Source organism: Silene latifolia, chromosome 9 (assembly GCF_048544455.1).
Source record: "Silene latifolia isolate original U9 population chromosome 9, ASM4854445v1, whole genome shotgun sequence".
NCBI classification, from domain to species: domain Eukaryota; kingdom Viridiplantae; phylum Streptophyta; class Magnoliopsida; order Caryophyllales; family Caryophyllaceae; genus Silene; species Silene latifolia.
In genome coordinates, this window is record NC_133534.1 from 197,714,987 (window position 1) to 197,736,223 (window position 21,237).

General features: G+C 41.5%; 2 protein-coding genes across 2 annotated transcripts; both read left to right on the forward strand.

Annotated features, from left to right (window-relative positions):
• Positions 1–8,623: 8,623 nt before the first annotated feature.
• LOC141602084 (uncharacterized) lies at positions 8,624–9,292 on the forward strand. Its single transcript, XM_074422395.1, has one exon. The coding sequence runs from the start codon at positions 8,624–8,626 to the stop codon at positions 9,290–9,292; it is 669 nt and encodes a 222-aa protein (XP_074278496.1).
• A 1,996-nt stretch (positions 9,293–11,288) lies between these two features.
• Positions 11,289–12,497, forward strand: LOC141602085 (uncharacterized). Its single transcript, XM_074422396.1, has 3 exons — positions 11,289–11,914; positions 12,018–12,073; positions 12,151–12,497. Exons 1-3 carry the CDS (start codon positions 11,289–11,291, stop codon positions 12,495–12,497), a joined length of 1,029 nt encoding a protein of 342 aa, XP_074278497.1.
• Positions 12,498–21,237: the final 8,740 nt, after the last annotated feature.

A 21,237-nucleotide genomic window follows, 5' to 3' on the forward strand; every position in this document is an offset into this window, starting at 1 on the left:
TAACTTTATTTTGGGATTTATTTCGCTCGGATTTGATTGTTCTTTACGCCGGATTCGCACGATTGTAATCTCTTTCTCCTTTCTTTATAATAAACTTCATTTCATTTGCTTTAATTCTTCGTCTTGCTTTATTTACTTTTTGCCCTAATTTACTTTTGATGCAATTTAATCATTGTTTTAATATGTTGAATGCTGGTTATTTATCTGCTGTTAGTTTTGATAGTATTAATAGCAATATGAGTAGCTAAACTTCTTTCATGTTGGGATTAGGGGATCTACGGTAGAAATGTGACGATGTAGTAAACAGGTTAGATGAATTAATTGTGAGATTCTGTCACCATAGCAATTTAATTGTATTTACCGACTTAGTTGAGTGCACGCTTCTGAGTCACCCTTTTAATCTGGCTAAAATTAATCCTGGATCGAAATATTGGACTAAATAGGCATGCTATGAACAGTAGACTACCCTGACGAGGATGAAAGTTAAGTTAGTGGTAATTTAGGATAGAAAGTGGACCGAAAGGACCTTTCCACATCCGTCTTGCATTAATTCGTCTGAGTTGTTTACAGTTGAGTCACTGGACTACCGTAGTGAACCGAAATCCTGACATGTCCCTTCTCTATTTGATAGTTTAAACTTATTTTTTTGCCTTTATTGCTCTTTCTTTATTTCTCTTTCCTTTAAACCTTTTAGTTTAGAAACCAATTCAAACACCCCCCCCCCCCCCCATTTGTGACCAAATAGACGGACTTCTACAGATATCTTGCCTCCCTGAGGAGATCGACCTGACTTCCCTAGCTATATAGTTAGTTTAGTTAGTTTATTTTTGATAGGTATACGACAGACGTATCAAATTTTGGCGCCGTTGCCGGGGAGGCCATTGCCCTATCTGTCTTTGTTTCGTTTATTTTATCCGTCTCAGGGAATTTTTATTCCTTGAGGCAGTTCTTACTTATTTTCTTTCAGTGTTGTTTATGCCCAGGTCAGACAGGTTTGAATTAGTTTCAGCTGATTCAGAGCCAGAGAGACTATTCAGGCATAGACTCTGACTGCAGAGAAAATCACGAAAGGAAGACTTGAGTACTTTAGAGCCAGAGCTACATCATTCTCTTTTCGCAGAAGACATTCCTATTTTTGTCGATCAACAAGTAAAGATGCCGAAACTTTCTAGTCACTCGGTGCCTAAAGCATCCTCAATTCCAAAGGGTTTCAATCTCCAGACTGAGGATGGGAATACATTCGACATCTGTCCTTCTTACATCAATCCGGTGGAAAGAAATCTTTATAAAGGTGTGGCAGGAGAAGACCCGAGAAAGCACATGGAGGTCTTCACAGACTACTGTTCTACTATCCCCGCCACTAAGGGGGTAACTCAAGACAAGATTAAGGAGGTTTTGTTCCCTTTTTCTTTGACTGACTCATCCAGGGAGTGGCTGACTGATCTGGACCGCACAGCTGCAGGGGTTACAGATTGGGATTCTCTTGCTCTTGCCTTTTACAAGAGATATTTCCCTCCACAGCGCACCAATCAGCTGAGGGCCAAGATTACCAGTTTCAAGCAGGCTCCCGATGAGACTTTATATGAGGCATGGTCCCGATTCAAGAAATTGGTGAGGTCTATTCCTCACCATGGTTTTGACCCATGGTTTATATCTAACCAGTTCTACAATGGGCTGTACGATGACCACAGAGCCATACTTGATGCGTCATCTAATGGGAGATTCCAGGAAAATACCGATGATGATAAGGGATGGGCCCTTATTGAAGAGATGGCGAATCACAGTGCTGAGTATGGAAACCCGAGGGATGGTATTAGAACAGTTCATGCAGTTGATAAGCAGGTTGTGGCTCAGCTAGAAGCCATGAATGCTAGATTTGACAAGTTGGAGTTACACTCTAGTGGGGAGCCTCAGACGGTCCATGTACTTACTAGAGGGGAGACCGTCACATGTAAGAGGTGTGGGAGCAATGACCGTCACACTGCTGTTGGCTGTCTTACGGAGAAGGAACAAGTCCTTGCCTTTCAACAATATAGGCAAGGAGGGGGTTTTTATTACAACAACCAAGGGGCAGTCCTTCCAAATTTGAGGTGGACTAGTCAAAATGTGCTCAATCCTACCCCTCCTCCGCACCAACAGCAGCCGTATGTTCCTCCACATAAGAATGAACAAGGCTTTCAGAAGCCTCCTTCCTCCCCTCCTCCCAATCATGAAGCATCATCTTCTGGAGGGGTGAGTGAGATTGGTGAGCTAAAGACTATGCTGCAATCTTTTACAAAGCAGTGGCAGTTGAGTGATCAACAGAAAGATGCATCCATCAAGGCACTTGAAACTCAAGTTGCCCAATTAGCCGCGAACCAATCTGCAAGGAAGCCGGGTCATTTACCATCACAAACTGACAAAAATCCACATGAGACGTTAAATTTAATCAATTTGAGAAGCGGTCGTTCATATGAGGGACCGAAAGTGTTGAAATCAGACCCGAGGAAGGAAATAATAGCTGATGAACAATTTTCTGTCAAAGGAAATGAGCTGACGGCTAAGAAGGTACTCGATCGACTAGTTTCTGGAGGTCGATCGAGTAGATTTGCTGAAGAAAGTACTCGATCGAGTGGAATTTCTACTCGATCGAGTGAACGGGAAATTACAACTGCTCGATCGAGTGAATTTTCTACTCGATCGAGTGATGCTGTTGCAGAAACTACTCGATCGAATGGAAATTTTGGTCGATCGAGTAGTAGGGAAGATGGGCAGCGTGAACGAGAGCCTGCTATGCTCGATTAAGTGAGAAATCGCCTGAAAGACCTCGTTCGAGAGGAAAGAAGCGTCCAAAGGATACAAAGCTTGATCCGGCTGACACATTGGAAGAGAGAAACAAGGGACTCGAGATACCCATCACGGTTCCCTTCCCGAGGCGTCTTCAGAGTACTAAAACTACTCAACAATTCGGCAAATTTGCCGAAATCTTGAGAAGCTTACAGGTCACTGTACCATTCGCCGAACTGCTGACACAGGTACCCTCTTACCTTAAATTTATGAAGGAAATTTTAACACGTAAGAGGCATATTAGTGATAATGAGACGGTAGCCTTGACTGAGGTGGGGACGGCCCTAGTTCAGAATCAGTTACCTCCAAAACAGTCCGACCCGGGCAGTTTTTCGATTCCGTGTCATATTGGTACCCATTTGATTGATAACGTGTTATGCGATCTTGGCGCTAGCGTGAGTGTCTTACCGTTGTCTCTGGCTAAGAGACTTGGTTTGACAAAGTTTAATTGCACCAACATGACTGTTCAGATGGCCGACCGTAGCATATCACGGCCACTAGGTGTAATAGAAGACGTACCTGTTAAGATCGGGAGGTTCTTTATTTCCGTTGACTTCGTTGTATTAGACATCCCCGAAGATGCACATACCCCTATTATTTTAGGGAGACCATTTTTGTCTACTGCCCGTGCAGTGATAGACGTCGAGGGTAAGACGTTGAATTTTCAGGTAGGAGACGAGGAGCTGATATTCCATCAGTCTAAGTTCCGGAGGGCTCCCATGCAAGCTCAGCCTTGCCATGCCCTCTCTTCTATTGACCCTCTTATTGACACTCCAAATGAAAATTTAGAGCATTGTGCTGCTATTGTGACCCCTCCGCCTCAGGTTGAGAGCAAAAAGGAGGAAAGTTCGTCTGTTTTCCTTGCTGCAGGTACAAATGAAAACAATGAAGAAGCTGTCAAAGGGCATTGTGCAATTAATGTCAATCAAATTGGGAGTGACGATGCTAGAGCCGGTGATAAAAGAGCAAAGGTGAGAAAAGTTCGAGCATATGTGGATGTGAACTATTCTCCTCCGAATGATTCAAGTTCAAGCTCATGGAACTGAATTGGACGATCAATGTTGCTGAGGTGACGTCCTCCAGTAAGGAGCCCTCCGAGGGGCTACTGAATTGCTCTGGGAAGTGAGCGAGGAAATGCTTTTAATTAGAACAAATTAGAATTTAGATAATTTTTATAGTAGATAGAGACTATAGACTATTACTTTGCGTATTTGGTATTTTGGGTTATTTTTGCAAGTGTTTTTATGCAGGTTTGAGGAATTTTACGCAAATATAAAGGAAGAATGACGAATTAAGGAGCTCATACGAGAAAAAGAGCTCGATCGAGTACTTTTTGTACTCGATCGAGTGGATTCTGTTCGATCGAGTAAAGCAAAATCAGTCGATCGAGTAAAGCAGAAATGGGGAGTTCTCGATCGAGTAAATATTTACTCGATCGAGAAGATGGATTATTAAAGTGCTCGATCGTGAAGTTCTAAACCACTCGATCAAGTGAAATGGGAAAAGACACGAGGGAGTTTTCTTTAACTTCCTTTTTTTTCCTTGTTATTTCATTCTTCCCCAATTTTTCGACTAACCTTCCTATTTTGCGATCAAAAACATCCCCAAATCCCTTCTATTTCTTGCCCATTTACCAAATCCGTCACCTACAATTTGCTACTTGTTAATTAATCATTCAAAGACCTCTGTTTTCCCCTTGATTTGTGCTATTTTACTCGGTCTATTGAGGATTTTTGGGTTTGCGGTTTTTTTCAAAAAAAATCGCCATTTTTGCTTGTTGTTTGAAGATTAATTGTAATTTGTAGGTTTATTTTCATCAAGTAAGTATCTCCTACACCTTTTTGCGTTTTAATTTCACTAATTTCGCATTTTTATGAGGTTAATTAGGATTAGGGTTGGAAATCCCTTATTAAGTCGAGTTTTTCGACTTTGATTGAACTTGGTTGCCCTAATTAGCTTACTTGATGCTTAATCCCATGTCCTCATTGATTTTTACATGATTAATTCGGATTTTATACGAACTTTGCGATAAGGGTGATTTTCAGTCGAAATTTTCGACTGTCATCTGGGTTTTCAGTCGAATTTAGTCTGTCATATGCTTTATGCAACTTCATTTATCGCTTAATTGCTGCTGTTGTTGCTTGCTATCCCGCCCCTATCGATGTTTACATACTTCATTCGAAATTTTGAGGAAATATTGGGAATTTTCGGGCTATAGTCATTTTTTTCGACTGTTTGGGGATTGTCATGCTGTTACCATACTGGTTTTCTTGCTGTTAGCCGCTGTTTTTTCTTATAAATTCCCCTGCCCTTGGTTTACAGGATGGATTCTAGCTCACTCCCCTCCACTAGCTCGACTTCTAGTCCATCCCTGACTGAGATGGTGGTCCCTGCTGTTACCACTGCCCCCACTTCTGTTAGTACCGCAACCCCTGTGTTTTTAGTTCCAGCTGCCGGTACAGTTTTTGCGTCAGCTAGCACTGCTGCTAGCTCCGTTTTGGCTGCCACTTCAGTTACGGCCACCACCACTACTAGCACTGCTGCTAGTCTTTCTTCTTTAGTGGTGGCCACAACAGCCACAGCCTCTACTCCAGCCGCTGTTTTCACACCTGTGGCGGACTCACCTACAGTTGCAGCTGCCTTTAGAGCGGCCTTAGTTCCTAGCTTCGTCACTGGACGGGCTTCTACTTCGGGTTCTAGAGGCCGGGGTTGAGGTCATGGACATTCCCGTTCTACGCCAGCTCCTGCTACCTCTACTTCTGCCGCTCCCTCCACTTCAGCTGCTTCTTCTTCTGGCACAGTCACTGTTCGAAGGGACACCTCCCTCGACTCTCACCCCGACTATCTGCAGGTAATTTTCATTAACGGTGTACACCGTAAGAGGTTTTATAACCTTCTAGGCTATGAGTTTGTACCTTCCCGATTTCTAGATAAATCGGCACTGGAGATACTCGGCATTTACGAGTCGGTTTGTGAGCTTCTACGGGGCACAGGGATGGCCAGACTCATTACTATGAGTGGTCGTACCTTTCTGGAGCTGAGTCTTGAGTTCCTCAGCTCCTTCACCTTCTCCTCCGGGGCACACGATGCTGACCCCGCTAGTTCTTCAGTGTCTTTCCGGTTGTTCAACCGGACTTTTTCGATGACTTTGGAGGGGTTTGGTCACAGACTTGGCCTTTCCTCTACGGGCGACGCTATCGCCCATAAGAGGGTCATTCGTCAGCTTTGGCGGACCTTAGCCCAGACCACCTTTCCCGAGCGAAAGCTCGCACATGTCCACCTTCCCCCTGCCCGTTACTTTCTTAGATTGATGGGGAGCACCATTTTTGGCCGAAAGGAGCCAAACAACATCACCAACACCGAGCTCTCCATCTTGGGCGGTTACTTGAACGTTGACTGCGAGAGTCCTTTTACCCTCAACATTGCCTACCTGACCGCCCAGTACATTCAGGCCCAGGGGCTGAAGGAGACAAGATCTATTGCCTGCGGCGGCATAGCCACCATTCTTGCCCGTTCCCTTTACCCCGTCTGGCCTCGTGACTTGCAGTACCTCGAGGGTGAGAGGTATCTGAGTCTGGATGCCATGCTTTCTCAGCATTGGCAAACTGCAGACTACCAGACATGGAATAGAGACAGTTCCTTGTCTGTAGACTTACCTTGCACCACTCTCCCCCGTCTAGACCCCTTGCCTACTGTGGCACGGGGTGCCCGACTGCCACCTCCACCTGCTTACCACCTTTCACTCCGACCACCTCCCACTTTACCCGCCGCCAAGAAGCGGCGTAGACTTGAGACTGGAGAGGGGTCCAAACCTTCTGGGAGTGCCCAGCCTTCCACGGCTACTCCCACTCCTACTCCTGCACCCACCGGCCAGACACAGGCACAGCCGGTCCTACCGGCTACTTTCGTACTACCTCCACCCTTTGTGGCGTCCGCGGTCATGGACCAAGGGCGCCGTGATGGTTTGTTGCTTGAGATTGCAGAGAGACAGGCTCGTATGGAGAGGGACTTAGCTCTTACCTTACACCCTCTGTACGAGTACCACTTGAGGCGACACCGTCCGATCTTAGACGGCTGGCCACACCCTTCCGTCTACCGGTAACCAGCTGAGGGGTACCCGGAGTCTGCTGAGGAGGAGGAGGATGGGGACGAGGACCCAGAGGTGGCAGCGAAGAGAGCTTGAGCTGAGCAGAGGAGGAGGAGAGAGGAGGAGGAGGATCCGGAGTTCTCGGTGGTGGACGACGACGACGACGACGCTGATGGGTAGCTACTGGTCTACTCACTCCCCCAGTTTTCTGGCTGGTTTGGGGAAGTTCGTGTTTTGTATGTATATCTTACTCTTTTATTTTTGTCTCCTTTTTTTTTATTGCTTTTATTCTTTATTGGTTGTATATTCCCATACCCTGTATATATCTGCTGGTGTATGCTTGAGGACAACGAGGGCGTTGTCCGTTTTGGTTTGGGGAGGGTATTGCATCCTTTTGAGTCTGCATTTGCATTTGTTTTGCATTCACGTTTATTTTTCAGCTTGCATTTGTATTTATTTACTTCATTAAAATTCAAAAATACCAAAAAAATTAGAAAAACTTCAAAAATCCAAAAATATTCACGTTTATTTTTGCATATAGGTTGAGTCGGAACGGTAGATTTTCGTGATGAAAATGCACTATAACTTGAGCCTTGCACTTCTTTTGATAGTTATTAGCTTTGTCATATGCATAGTCTACGAGTTTTTGTTCAAATATAGCTGACTGTTTAGACTTGACCTGATAAATTGGCAAATTACTCCATAAATTATGAGTTTTAGAGCCCATAACTGGTGACATTCATGACCAGTTCATTAGGAATTGAGAGTAGTACTCCTTGCATAGCATGTTCATCATTTTTGCACTTTTATGACACTCAATTTCTTGTCAAATGCACATATTCGGGTTTGTGGTTGGTGTCACATGCAGGGAGGTGCTTGCAAATTTTTCCCTTTTCTTATATTTTTCACCCATTTAGCTCCACTTTAGCCAAAACTCGCCTTTTTGACCCATTAGCTACATCCCAAATTGAGCCTGCCTAGTCAAGCTAGTTTAGTAGTCTTTTGTGGTATGATTTTCCGTCTGCAGTTTGGCCTGTATCTTCTTGTATGGAGTTGGTGAAAATAAAGGAAGGAGAAAAGAAAAAGCGATTAATAGAGAGAATGTAGAGAGAGAAAAAGCTCTGAAAATTGGAAGAATCGTTCTAGGGTTTTGTGACTATGGCAAAAGCAAGGAAACAACAACAAAATAATACTTAAAATAGTAATAAAATTTCTAAAAACTATAACAAAAATTATGATACTCAACAAGCAGCTGAAGAACATCATCTTCAAACGGAGACAGAGGAAACAGAATCTAGGGCTAGGGTGTTGGATTTTACTGAAGAGAACCTTGAACCATATGATCTGGATGAAGATTTGGAGCTTATTCCAGAAGAGGAGGAGGTACAAGAGGAAGATGTGCCTGCTGTCACTGCGGATGCTGTTCCTACAGAATCATCTGGTGAGTGGTCTGAAGTTTCTCGTAAAAAGTCTTCACCTTTACTCTAATTAACCTTAGATGATGTTAAGGACGAAATCAATTTTTGGTCTACATCTATCTTTGGTTATGTTATTGGAGCCAATCCTCCATGGAATGTGTTGGATGGATTTATCAAAAGAATGTGGAAAGAGGATGAGTACAACCAGGTGTCCTTTTTGCCTAATGGAATCTTTCTTGTAAGGTTTAAGACTAAGGCCATTCAACAAAGAGTTTTACATTAAGGGGATGTAATGTTTGACAACAAGCCCGTCATAATTAGAGAATGGACACCCACAACTGACCTGGTTAAGGAGAAACTTGACAAGCTTCCTATCTGGGTTAAGTTGGTGGGTTTAGATCTTAAGTTCTGGGGTAAAACCTGTTTGCATAAACTTGGGGGTCAAATTGGGACAGTTATTAGAAGGGATGAAGCAACTGAGAAGAAAATGTTTCTGGGGTATGCACGACTTATGATTGAAGTTAAGGTCAATCAACAATTCCCTGAATCATTGAGTTTCATGGATGAGGAAGGAAAAGAGAGGAAAGTGAAATTGGAGTATGATTGGCTCCCTATAATCTGCAATACTTGCCGGGGTATAGGGCATGCTACAGGGCAGTGCAGAAAGAAGACTGATACTCAGAAAGTAACTCAGGTGTGGAGGAAAAAAGTTGTCCATGCTGCCACTGTTTTAGCTACCCCAAAGGATGGTGTGGTAAGAACTATTGGAGCCAACATGGGGAAGTCTCCTGCTCAGAATGCATCTAGACTGAGTAGACAGGATACTCATCCTCCTGTTGTTACACCTGGTAGTCACTCTTATGTTGAAGCTGTTAAACTGTCTTTAAGGAAGGATAAGGACAATGATGCTACTAATCAGGAGATGGGCAGTGTTCCAAGGACTACATGTGATTATGGTTAGATTAGGTTTCTGGAATGTGAGGGGCCTCAATAAACTTAATAAGCAGATGGATATTAGGAGATTCCTGCATTTAAATAAGTTAGAGTTATTTGGGTTGATTGAAACTAGGGTGAAACATAATAAATGGAAGAAAGTAAGTAATTTCATTAGTGATTGTTGGTCTGTTTGTACTAATCATCAAAGTCATAAAGGGGGTAGAATATGGGTTCTTTGGAATCCACATGCTCTCACCTTAGACAGTCAACATATTTCTGCTCAAACTATTCATGCAAAGATTACTGACAGAGGGAAGAATTTGACTTACTGGGTTACCTTTGTTTATGGTTTTAACAAAGCTGCTGAGAGGAAGGTGCTTCGGAATACCTTAGAACACTATCATAAGGTTACTCCAGGGGCCTGGTTAATTGGGGGTGACTTTAATAATGTTTTGTTTCCTAATGAAAGGATTGGGGCTAACATTACTAGTGCTGAAATGGCTCCTTTCAAAAGTTGTGTTCAGTCTTGTGGTGTTGAGGATATTAAGGCTGTAGGCTCTTTTTTCACTTGGACAAACAAACAAGATGCAAAATCTAGGGTCTACAGTAGGATTGATAGAGCTCTTATTAATGATGATTGGCTGCATTTATTCCCTAAATCTTTTGCCAATTTCCTGCCTGAAGGGGTGTATGACCACTGCCCTTGCCTCATTCAGATGGAACCTAATGATAAGGCTAGAAACATTTCATTTAGATATTTTAATATGTGGGCTAAATCCCCTGATTTCTTGGGTATCATTACTAAACATTGGAATGCTCCTATATATGGCACTCCTATGTACAAGGTGGTTAAAAAAATGAAGGCTATGAAGTCTGATCTCAAGCAATTGAATAGAGATAATTTTCATGATGTGGAAAAGAATGCTCAGATTATGCTTATGACCCTTCATAATATTCAGGCTGAACTCCAAACTAGGCCTTCTGACCCCCAACTCATTGAGGCAGAGCAGGCTCCAGCTGATGGTTTTAAAGCCTTGGATGAAGCAAGGGTTTCTTTTCTGGCTCAAAAGGCTAAAGTTTCCTGGTTAGAGGAGGGTGATGATAACACTTCCTTCTTCCACTCTGCAATAAAGAAAAGAAGAATAGCCAATAAGGTGGTGCAAATTGAAGATCATAATGGGATTGTTCTTACTCAGGTTCAGGGTATTAATGCTGCTTTTGAGAGTTATTACAAACAGATACTGGGAACTAGTTGTCCTGTCACAGGAGTTCACTTCCCTACTGTTAGGCAGGGGCCTGTTTTGACTGAGCATCATTACAGTTGCCTTGCTAGACCAGTTACTGGGGATGAGGTAAGGAGTGTGCTCTTCTCTATTCCTGGCAACAAGTCCCCAAGCCCTGATGGGTTTAATTCTCAGTTTTTTAAGGATGCCTGGGGGGTGATTGGTGCTGATGTTATTGCTGCTGTTCAGGACTTTTTTATCACTGGGAAGCTACTCAAGCAGACTAATAATACTACTCTCACCCTTATACCAAAAGTTGATATGCCTAAAAATGTGACTCAATTCAGGCCTATAGCATGCTGCAACAAGATTTATAAATGCATTGCTAAGGTTATGTGCAATAGATTAGGGTAAATTCTCCCTGATATCATTAGCCCTACTCAAAGTGCTTTTATAAAAGATAGGGATATTGTGGAGAACATTTTGATTTGCCAAGACCTTACCAAGCTGTATAATAGGAAACATTGTTCTCCCAGAGTGATGATGAAGTTGGATCTGCAAAAAGCCTATGATTCTATTGAATAGGATTTCTTGGAGGGTATGCTGAAAGCTCTGAAATTTCCTACTCATTTTACTAGGCTTGTGATGGAGTGTGTGACTACACCTCACTATTCTTTGTCCTTGAATGGTGAGTCCTTTGGTTATTTCAAAGGACAAAGGGGATTAAGATAAGGTGATCCCTTGTCCTCTCTTCTTTTTTCCATTTGCATGGAATACCTTACCAGGATCTTTAACAGAATGAAGGATATAGATGGTTTCAAGCATCATCCTTTGTGTAAGAGAATGAACCTTACCCATCTGTGCTTTGCTGATGACCTATTAGTTTTTTGCCGTGGAGACTGGGATTCTATGATTGTTTCTATCAGAGCCTTCAACACTTTCTTAGCTGCTTTTGGGTTGAAAATAAATAAGCAGAAGTCTAATGTCTATGGGAATGGCATGCCCAGGGAGATTTTGGAGAAGTTTGCTTTGGTTTCTGGTTTGAAAATAGGTACTCTACCCTTTAAATATTTGGGGGTTCGTATCTCTGCTAAGAAATTGTCAGTTTTGGACTGCAATATTCTGGTGGAGCGTATTGTGGATCGTATTAGAGCTCTAGGTGCCAAAAAACTGTCATATACAAGTAGATTGGTGATGATCAAGAGTGTGTTGGGAGCTCTCCATAGTTATTGGGCAAGAATTTATATAATCCCTACTTGTATTATGACTAAACTTGAATCCATTTGCATAAATTTTCTTTGGAAAGGTCAAGCTTTGTCTCATTCTCCTACTCTGGTTGCTTGGGATAGGGTGTGTCTGCCTAAAACTCAAGGGGGGCTTGGAGTCTGTGATTTGAGAAGATGGAATGTTGCTGCAGTGGGAAGGTATGTGTGGTGGATCATGAACAATAAAGGCCACCTTTGGGTTAAATGGGTTCACAGTATTTATATTAAAGATGTTGCGTGGGATGACTACAAACCATCTCAGGGGAGTAGCTGGGCCTGGAAACGTATTTGCAGGATCAAGAATAGACTCCTTGCAGGGTATGTGAATAATGGTCGGATTACATAGGATGTTGAGTATACCATAGCTTAAGGTTACCAATGGTTGGGTACTGCAGCTCCTGCTGTAACGTGGTATAACTGCATCTGGAACAGCATTCATGTCCCTAAACAACAGTTCATTGGATGGCTTTGGATTCAAGGTCGTTTGCTTACTAAGGACAGACTGCGTTCCATAGGTATTAGTTCTGACACACAATGTGAATTATGTGGTGATGCTGCTGAGAGCCATGAGCATTTATTTTTTGGTTGTGAGTACAGTCAGAGGTGTTTGCAACTGGTGAATGGATGGTGTCACAGTTCCATTCCTGCACAGCAGTTGATGGACTGGTGGATTGGGCTTAGTCAGTTTGATCACAAGGATGTCCTGGTAGCTGTTATTTTGGCTTTGATATATCACATTTAGTGGGCTCGAAACCATTGTAGAGTCACACTGATGGTTTGGTCTCCTGGAATTATCTTTAGGCGGCTTAAGAATGATGTAATGGTTCGTGTTAGTTGCAAATATAAAGACAGGGCGAGGAGAGCCTTAAGTTGGCTTACTGTCTAGTGATCTTTGTCTGGGTTAAGAGTAGTTGATCAGAATTGGATTCTCCAATTCGATAATTTGTTGTATGGTTGACAAAACAATGTATGTGGGCTTTCAATGTTAATGAAATTCTTACTTTCTACCAAAAAAAAAAGAAAAGAAAAAAAAGAGTAAAACGTGAAGAAGAAAGAAAAAGAAAAAAAGAAAAAAAAAACAATGAAAAAAGAAAAAAAAAGAGGTTGATTCACGTGTACAGTGAAAGAAAAAGAAAAGAAAGAAAAAGTTGAAAAAAAAAAGTTTGATTTATTTTATATGATTCATTTAGACGGTGTTAAAAAAGGGAAGTTTGTGACCGTCTAACTCCTCCATTCTTATTCCATATTTTTGAGGAGATTGTGTTTGAGTTTAGTGAGCTATGTGCCAAATGAAGGGCACTTGTACTTAGTTTTTCAGTCAGTTGAGATTCGGATGGTTTATTATGGTCCTGTTAGGAACTAGCTTGAAGCTTTTACCTCCACATTTCCATAACTTGTTTTGCCTTTTCTCACCTGAACCTCACTATTCCCATATTATTTGTAAGCCCTCGGCTGTGACGGACATTATCGGTTGGAGTGTGTGCATTAGTACTTGAATTATCTTTCATTTTTGTTGCATGCATGCTATGTAGGTCGCAGTTAGGTGAGTGACTGTCTTTCCTTCACTCTTTTACATATAACATTCACCCTTTACTTCATGAGAGAAGAGTGACCACGAGAGAGTCCGATTTTGTTGGTCTTGGAAGGTCGATAGGTTGGCTATATTTCTGAACAGCTTATAACTCGTTTGCGTATTGACTGCTTAGCTAAAACTGTTAGTTTTTGTTGCATTAAATTGGTTCAAGTAGACAAGTTAAGCTAGCTCTGAGTTTTCATTTCCGTTCCATTAGTTGCATTTTAGTTTACTCGAGGACGAGTAAAGGTTCGGTTTGGGGAGATTTGATACGTGCATTTTATATAGTCTTTTTAGCCTATTTTAGCACGTATTTCCATGCATTTTTGTACTTTTTATATCGCATTATGCCCCGAATTGGCTACTTTGGTTCGTTTTGTCCATTTTGTAGAAATGAACGCGAAAGTAGTGGAATCGTACCATTTTCTGTCCTTTTTTTTGCATGCATTTAAAGGAGACGGAACTTTACAGAGTGAGATACTGCATTGGAATGTGTGAAGGCACAGTTTACGAGGCAGTCGGGCATGAACTTGAGCTGATTTGAAGACAGAAGACTCGATCGAGTGGTTTTACTGCTCGATCAAATGGTTTTGATAGTCTTGGTTGGTCGATCGAGTAGTTTTCTACTCGATCCAGAAGTGCTGAAAAGAGAGTTACTCGATCGAGTGACTATTCTACTCGATCGAGTAGATTTTATGGAGTTTTGCTCGATCGAGTGGTTTTATTCCACTCGATCGAGTGGTTTCTGCTGGCGTGGGCTTTAATTAGCCCGTGAGTTTGTTTTAGCTTATGGACTTAGTTATTTTCCTATTTAAGCACGTATTAGCTAGGTCATTAGTATCAGATTTTATTCACTACTTAGCTTTTATCTATTCTACACAACAAAGACTGCATACTATTTTCTCCTTCACTGTAACTTTATTTTGGGATTTATTTTGCTCGGATTTGATTGTTCTTTACGCCGGATTCGCACGATTGTAATCTCTTTCTCCTTTCTTTAAAATAAACTTCATTTCATTTGCTTTAATTCTTCGTCTTGCTTTATTTACTTTTTGCCCTAATTTACTTTTGATGCAATTTAATCATTGTTTTAATATGTTGAATGCTGGTTATTTATCTGCTGTTAGTTTTGATAGTATTAATAGCAATATGAGTAGCTAAACTTCTTTCATGTTGGGATTAGGGGATCTACGGTAGAAATGTGACGATGTAGTAAACAGGTTAGATGAATTAATTGTGAGATTCTGTCACTATAGCAATTTAATTGTATTTACGGACTTAGTTGAGTGCACGCTTCTGAGTCACCCTTTTAATCTGGCTAAAATTAATCCTGGATCGAAAGATTGGACTAAATAGGTCTGTTATGAACAGTAGACTATCCTGACGAGGATGAAAGTTAAGTTAGTGGTAATTTAGGATAGAAAGTGGACCAAAAGGACCTTTCCACATCCGTCTTGCATTAATTCGTCTGAGTTGTTTACAGTTGAGTCACTGGACTACCGTAGTGAACCGAAATCCTGACATGCCCCTTCTCTATTTGATAGTTTAAACCTATTTTTTTGCCTTTATTGCTCTTTCTTTATTTCTCTTTCCTTTAAACCTTTAAGTTTAGAAACCAATTCAAACAACCCCCTCCCATTTGTGACCAAATAGATGGACTTCTACATATATCTTGCCTCCCTTAGGAGATCGACCTGACTTCCCTAGCTATATAGTTAGTTTAGTTAGTTGATTTTTGATAGGTATACGACAGACGTATCAGGTATACTCCCACATAATGTTACTCTCTCCTCTCGAGGTTTGCCTATTTCACCTTCTTGTAACATGTGTCACCATCATTCTAAGAGCATTATTTACATTGTGTGGGTCTGTCCCTTGTTTTGTCAGCTCCCGCTTACCTTCTACTCCTTTAAATTGCCCTTTATTCTAGACTCATTCAAAACCTTCATTACTTCAACTCGTCTTCATTTTCTCTGATCTTTTCTCCTTAATCTTTTGGTGATTTTGGTCAACTCAGTGTTAAACCTCTGACCCGTAGTGATTTCTTCTATTCATTTTGATTGCCCTTCTTGGCCTGTTGCCAACACTCTTAAAACCTGACCTTAAACACCTGTTAACCCTATCTAATAGTGTAACACCCCCTACACCAAGGTGCCTTACCAAGACCACCTAATGCATGGAACTGCTACCATCTCGATTACCCGAGACAATGTATATCGAGTTGACCATAAAAGAACATACTTTAATAGATAAGTTTAACGCGATACATAACAAAATCAAAAACTGTTAAAAGAGATACAACTGTTGCAAATCCAAAACCGACTAAATCAAATGTAAAGTTTGGTAACACAGCGGAAGACTCTAAACGACTCGTGATGACTCAGTCCCAGCTATCCCTCGCGTATCCATATCATACCTGCTCACCATCCCTGAATGGATCACCACAATTTTTAAAACAATTAAACGGGGCCAGTTACTGATTACACAATATACAATAAGGCAATAACAACAATACATACAATCCTCCAACACCGTCACATCACCAATCACCTGACTAGCCTGAAGGTCTATTCCTGCCAGATTACGGCCGCAACCAGTAATCCACACCGCCAATGGGGTACCTCAGCCATTCCCACCTAAGCCTCGTTCATCTATTCTGAGCGCAAACCCATGTTCGTTAATGTGCACATCCCCTCTTGTGGCGGGTTCTACAAGGGGCGAATCAAGGGCGTGAAGCCAAACAACCACAACCAACTACAACATCAACAATTACCAATTCCAATACGATATAGACAAATGCTATTAATCAACAATCAATAATCAACAACCAATCAACCATCTCGCATTATGTAAACAATAACTGAGTAGGAAACCCTACCTGGAAAAATGCAATCACCACTATCGCCACAACAGCGAATAAGAAACGTTCCTCTACGAACCATCTAAACTAACAATACACCCAAAACCCCCAAAATACCCATTAGGGTTTAAACCAAAATCAACGAAACTATATAAAAACTGTACTAGGATCTTACCCACAATGCGACGGTCTCAACCGCGTAAAGAACTCTGGATTCCGACGACACAAGCCTTCGGATTCGATAGCAATGCGAAAGAGAAAAACAACGTTATTTTGTTTTATCTTTGTGAAACTTAGAATAGGGTAAAAAGTGAAAAATAACTGACGAAAAGTGTTTTTATATCATTCTCACGTTGCTATCAAAACCCGGCAATTAACCCGTAAAAACTGACTTACTCGATCGAATGGCCCCTACTTGATGGAGTACCCATCAGACATAACACTGTTTTGTGCGCAAAACTCACTTACTCGACAGAGTATGCTTTACTCGATAGAGTACCCAACAACACATAACACCGTAGTATTACAGTCTTCCCTCCTTAAAAATGAACTTCGTCCCCGAAGTTCAAACCCATACACAAAAACAAACTCACTAACTCAACCACGACAAAACAACGCAACAAAAACTCAAAAACAAAACCCAACCACAACTCATACCGACACAAAACAACTACTAACTGTACCAAAACAAACATAAAACCATACCAAAACCTTATGCGATCATCTCCTCCCCCCTAAAAGAAACATGGTTACGTCCCTGTAACCACACATACCTGATCAAAAAGAGACGGATACCGCTCCTTCATAACCTCTTCCGCCTCCCAAGTTGCTTCCTCAACCTCCTGATTAGACCATAAAACATTGAGCAACACTGTTTCCCTGGACCTAGTTTTGCGAACCTTGTGACCAAGAATCTGTTTTGGCACCTCAAGATAAGACAAGGATTCATCCAACTCGATGTTCTCCACCTCTAACACATGGGAAGGATCACTCACATACTTCCGTAACTGAGACACATGAAACACATTATGTACACGATCCAAAGTTAGTGGTAAGGCTAACCGATAAGCAACCTCTCCCACATGATCCAAAATCTCATACGGTCCAATAAACTTTTGGCTTAACTTCCCTTCTTACCAAACCGCATAACCCCACGCATCGGTGACAATTTCAAAAGAACATTATCCCCAACGTGAAACTCGATGTCTCGACGCTGTAAGTCCGCATAGCTCTTTTGTCGATCCTGGGTCGCTTTCATCTTTTGCCGAATCACTTTCACTTGTTCTATCATCTCCCGTACCATTTGTGGTCCTAAAACCACTGCCTCAGCTCTATCATCCCAGCAAATCAGACTCTTATATCCCCTCCCGTACAAAGCCTCAAACGGATCCATCCCAATGCTCGTATGGTAGCTGTTGTTGTATGAAAACTCGATCAAATCAAACCTATCTTCCCAACTACCACCAAACTCCATCACAAAAGCTCTCAACATATCTATCAAAGCATGATAGTTCTCTCTGGCTGCCCATCTGTTGCAGGATAAAACGCAGTACTCATCTTCAAGGTAGTTCCCATCATCTCCTGCAACTCTTGCTAAAACCGAGAAATGAACCTCGCATCCCAATCTGACACAATGTCCTTTGGTACCCCATGTAATCTCACCACATGCTTCCTATAGCCATTAGCCAACTCCACCTTACTCCATGTATCTTTATTTGGAATAAAGTGAGCTGACTTAGTCAAACGGTCAATTATCACCCATATTATGTTATTACCCTGCTGGCTCCTCGGTAAACCCATAATGAAATCCAAGGAGATAGACTCCCATTTCCACTCAGGTACCTCAAGAGACTGAATCTTACCTTGTGGTCATCGCTGCCCCCCCCCCTTACTCTCTGACATATCAAACATCTAGCCACAAACTCAGCTGTCTCCCTTTTCATCCCAGGCCACCAGAACGTCTTCTTCAGATCTCTATAAAGCTTGTCACCACCCAGATGCACTGAATACGGTGTGCATTGAGCCTCTGTCATGATTACCTTTTTCAACTCCTCATCCTTAGGCACACACCATCTCCCATCAAACCAAACACTCCCATCAGAATGAATAGAGAACCGAGACATTGTCCCTTTCTCTGCTCCAGCTCTCCACTCCTGAATCTTAGAATCGAGAGCCTGCTTCCTGCGAAGATCATCATAAAGATCCGGCTCCACTGTCAAGTCTCCTCTAGCATCCCCTTTTTGAATCACATGTATCCCCATATTTCCCACCTAATCTCTCAACCTCATCAAAGACATAGTTGTGCATAGAGAATGCACACTCTTCCTGCTCAACGCATCAGCAACCACATTTGCTTTCCCTTCATTGTATATGATATCCATGTAATAGTCCCCGATAAGCTCTATCCACCTCCTCTGTCTCATGTTCAGCTCCATTTGAGTAAAGATGTATTTTAGACTCTTGTGATCAGAAAACACCTTAAAGGTCGCTCCATAAAGATAGTGTCTCCAAATCATGAGAGCAAACACAACTGCACCCAATTCTAGATCATGCGTCGGATAGGTCTCCTCATAAGGCTTCAATTGCCTAGAAGCATAGGCTACGACTTTCCCATTCTGCATCGACACACAACCCAACCCGTTCTTTAAAGCATTTGTATAGACCTTAAAGTTCTCACACCCTTCAGGTAAAGCTAAGACTGGAGCTGTGGTCAAACGCTCCTTTAATGTTTGAAACGCCGTCTCACAACTTTCATCCCAGCGAAACCTGTTTTCTTTCCTCATCAACACCGTCATAGGTTTGGCGATCTTTGAAAAGTCTTTCACGAACCGTCGATAGTACCCTGCCAAACCCAAGAAACTCCTGATCTCTTGACAGGGCTGTCGTATACCTATCAAAAATAACTAACTAAACTAACTATATAGTTAGGGAAGTCAGGTCGATCTCCTGAGGGAGGCAAGATATCTGTAAGAGTCCGTCTATTTGGTCACAAATGGGGGGGTTTGTAATTGGTTCTCTAAACTAAAAGGTTTAAAGGAAGAGAAGCAAAGAAAGAGCAATAAAGACAGAAAATAAGAATAAACTATCAATAGAGAGGGGACATGTCAGGATTTCGGTTCACTACGGTAGTCCAGTGACTCAACTGTAAACAACTTAGATAAATTACTGTGAGACGGATATGGAAAGGTCCTTCCGGTCCACTTTCTATCCTAAATTACCACTAACATAACTTCCGTCCTCGTCAGGGTAGTCTACTGTTCATAGCAGGCCTATTTAGTTCAATCTTCCGATCCAGGATTAAATTTAACCAGATTAAAAGGGTGACTCAGAAGCGTGCACTCAACTAAGTCGGTAAATACAATTATATTTCTATGGGGACATAGTCTCACAATTAATTCATCTAACCTATTTACTACATCGTCACATTTATACCGTAGATCCCTTAATCCCAACATGAAACAGATTAGCTACTCATATCACTAATGTGGTCAATAATAACAATATTGAAATAACTAATACAAAACATAATGGAATAATAATGAAAATGCATAAAAGTAATTAGGGCAGAAAATTAAAGCAACAAAACAAGTAATTAAGATGAATAAAAGAGAGAGTAATATTAAAAAGGGAGAAAGAGATAACAATCGCAAGAATCCGGCGTAAAGAACAAACAAATCCGAGCTAAATAACCTCGAAAGCAAAGTTATAGTGAAAGGAAAAGAGAAGCGTAATGTTGAAAATGATAGATGAAAACTGAATAGAAATAGATTAGATACTAATGACCTAGTTATTAAGCGCTTAAATAGAAAAACTACTATGTCCAATATCTAAAACAAACTCACAGACTAATTAAAGCCCATGACAACCAAAACCACTCAATCGAGTAGTCTGAAACAACTCGATCGAGTAACTCTTCATGTAATCTACTCGATCGACCAAAATTGTTACTCGATCGAGTAACTCCTAGTTCCAGCACTTCTGGATCGAGTAATAAACTACTCGATCGACCAACCAATGCCATAGAAACCACTCGATCGAGTGATAAAACAGCTCGGTCGAGTGTTCTTCCTCCAAAACAGCTCAAACTCGTGACCGACTGCTCCGTAGACCGTCTCTTCACGCATCCCAATGTAAGATCTCACTCTGAACAATCCCGTCTCCTCAAAATGCATGCAGAAAGGGAAGAAAACGGTACGATTCTACTACTTCCGCGTTCATTTCTACAAAATGGACAAAACGAACCAAAGTAGCCAATTCGGGGCATAATACTATATAAATGGTACAAAAGTACATGGGAATACGTGCTGAAATAGGCTAAAAAGACTATACAAAATGCACGTATCAAATCTCCCCAAACCGAACCTTTACTCGTCCTCCAGTAAACTAAAATACAACTAATGGAACGGAGATGAAAACTCAGAGCTAGCTTAACTTGTCTACTTGAACAAATTTAATGCAACAAAAATTAACAGTTATAGCTATGTAGTCAATACGCAAATGAGTTGTAAGTTGTTTAGAAATATAGCCGACCTATCGACCTTGCAAGACCAACAAAATCGGACTCTCACGTGGTCACTCTTCTCTCATGAAGCAAAGGGTGAATAATAAATGTGAAAGAGAGAGAGAAAGACAGTCACTCACCTAACTGCGACCTACATAGCGTGCATGCAACAAAAATGAAAGACGATTCAAGTACTAATGCACACACTCGAACCAATAATGTCCGTCACAGCCGAGGGCTTACAAATGATATGGGAATAGTGAGGTTCAGGTGAGAAAAGGCAAAACAAGTTATGGTAATGTGGAGGTAAAAGCGCCAAGCTAGTTCCTAAACAGGACCAAATAAGACCGTCCGAATCTCAACTGACTGAAAAATAAAATACAAGTGCCCTTCATTTGGCACACAACTCACTAATCATATACACAATCTCCTCAAAAAAAATTGAATAAAAACGGAGGAGTTAGACGGTCACAAACTTTCCTTTTTTAAAACCGTCTAAATGAATCAACTAATACAAATCAAATATTTTTTCAACTCTTTTTTCTTCT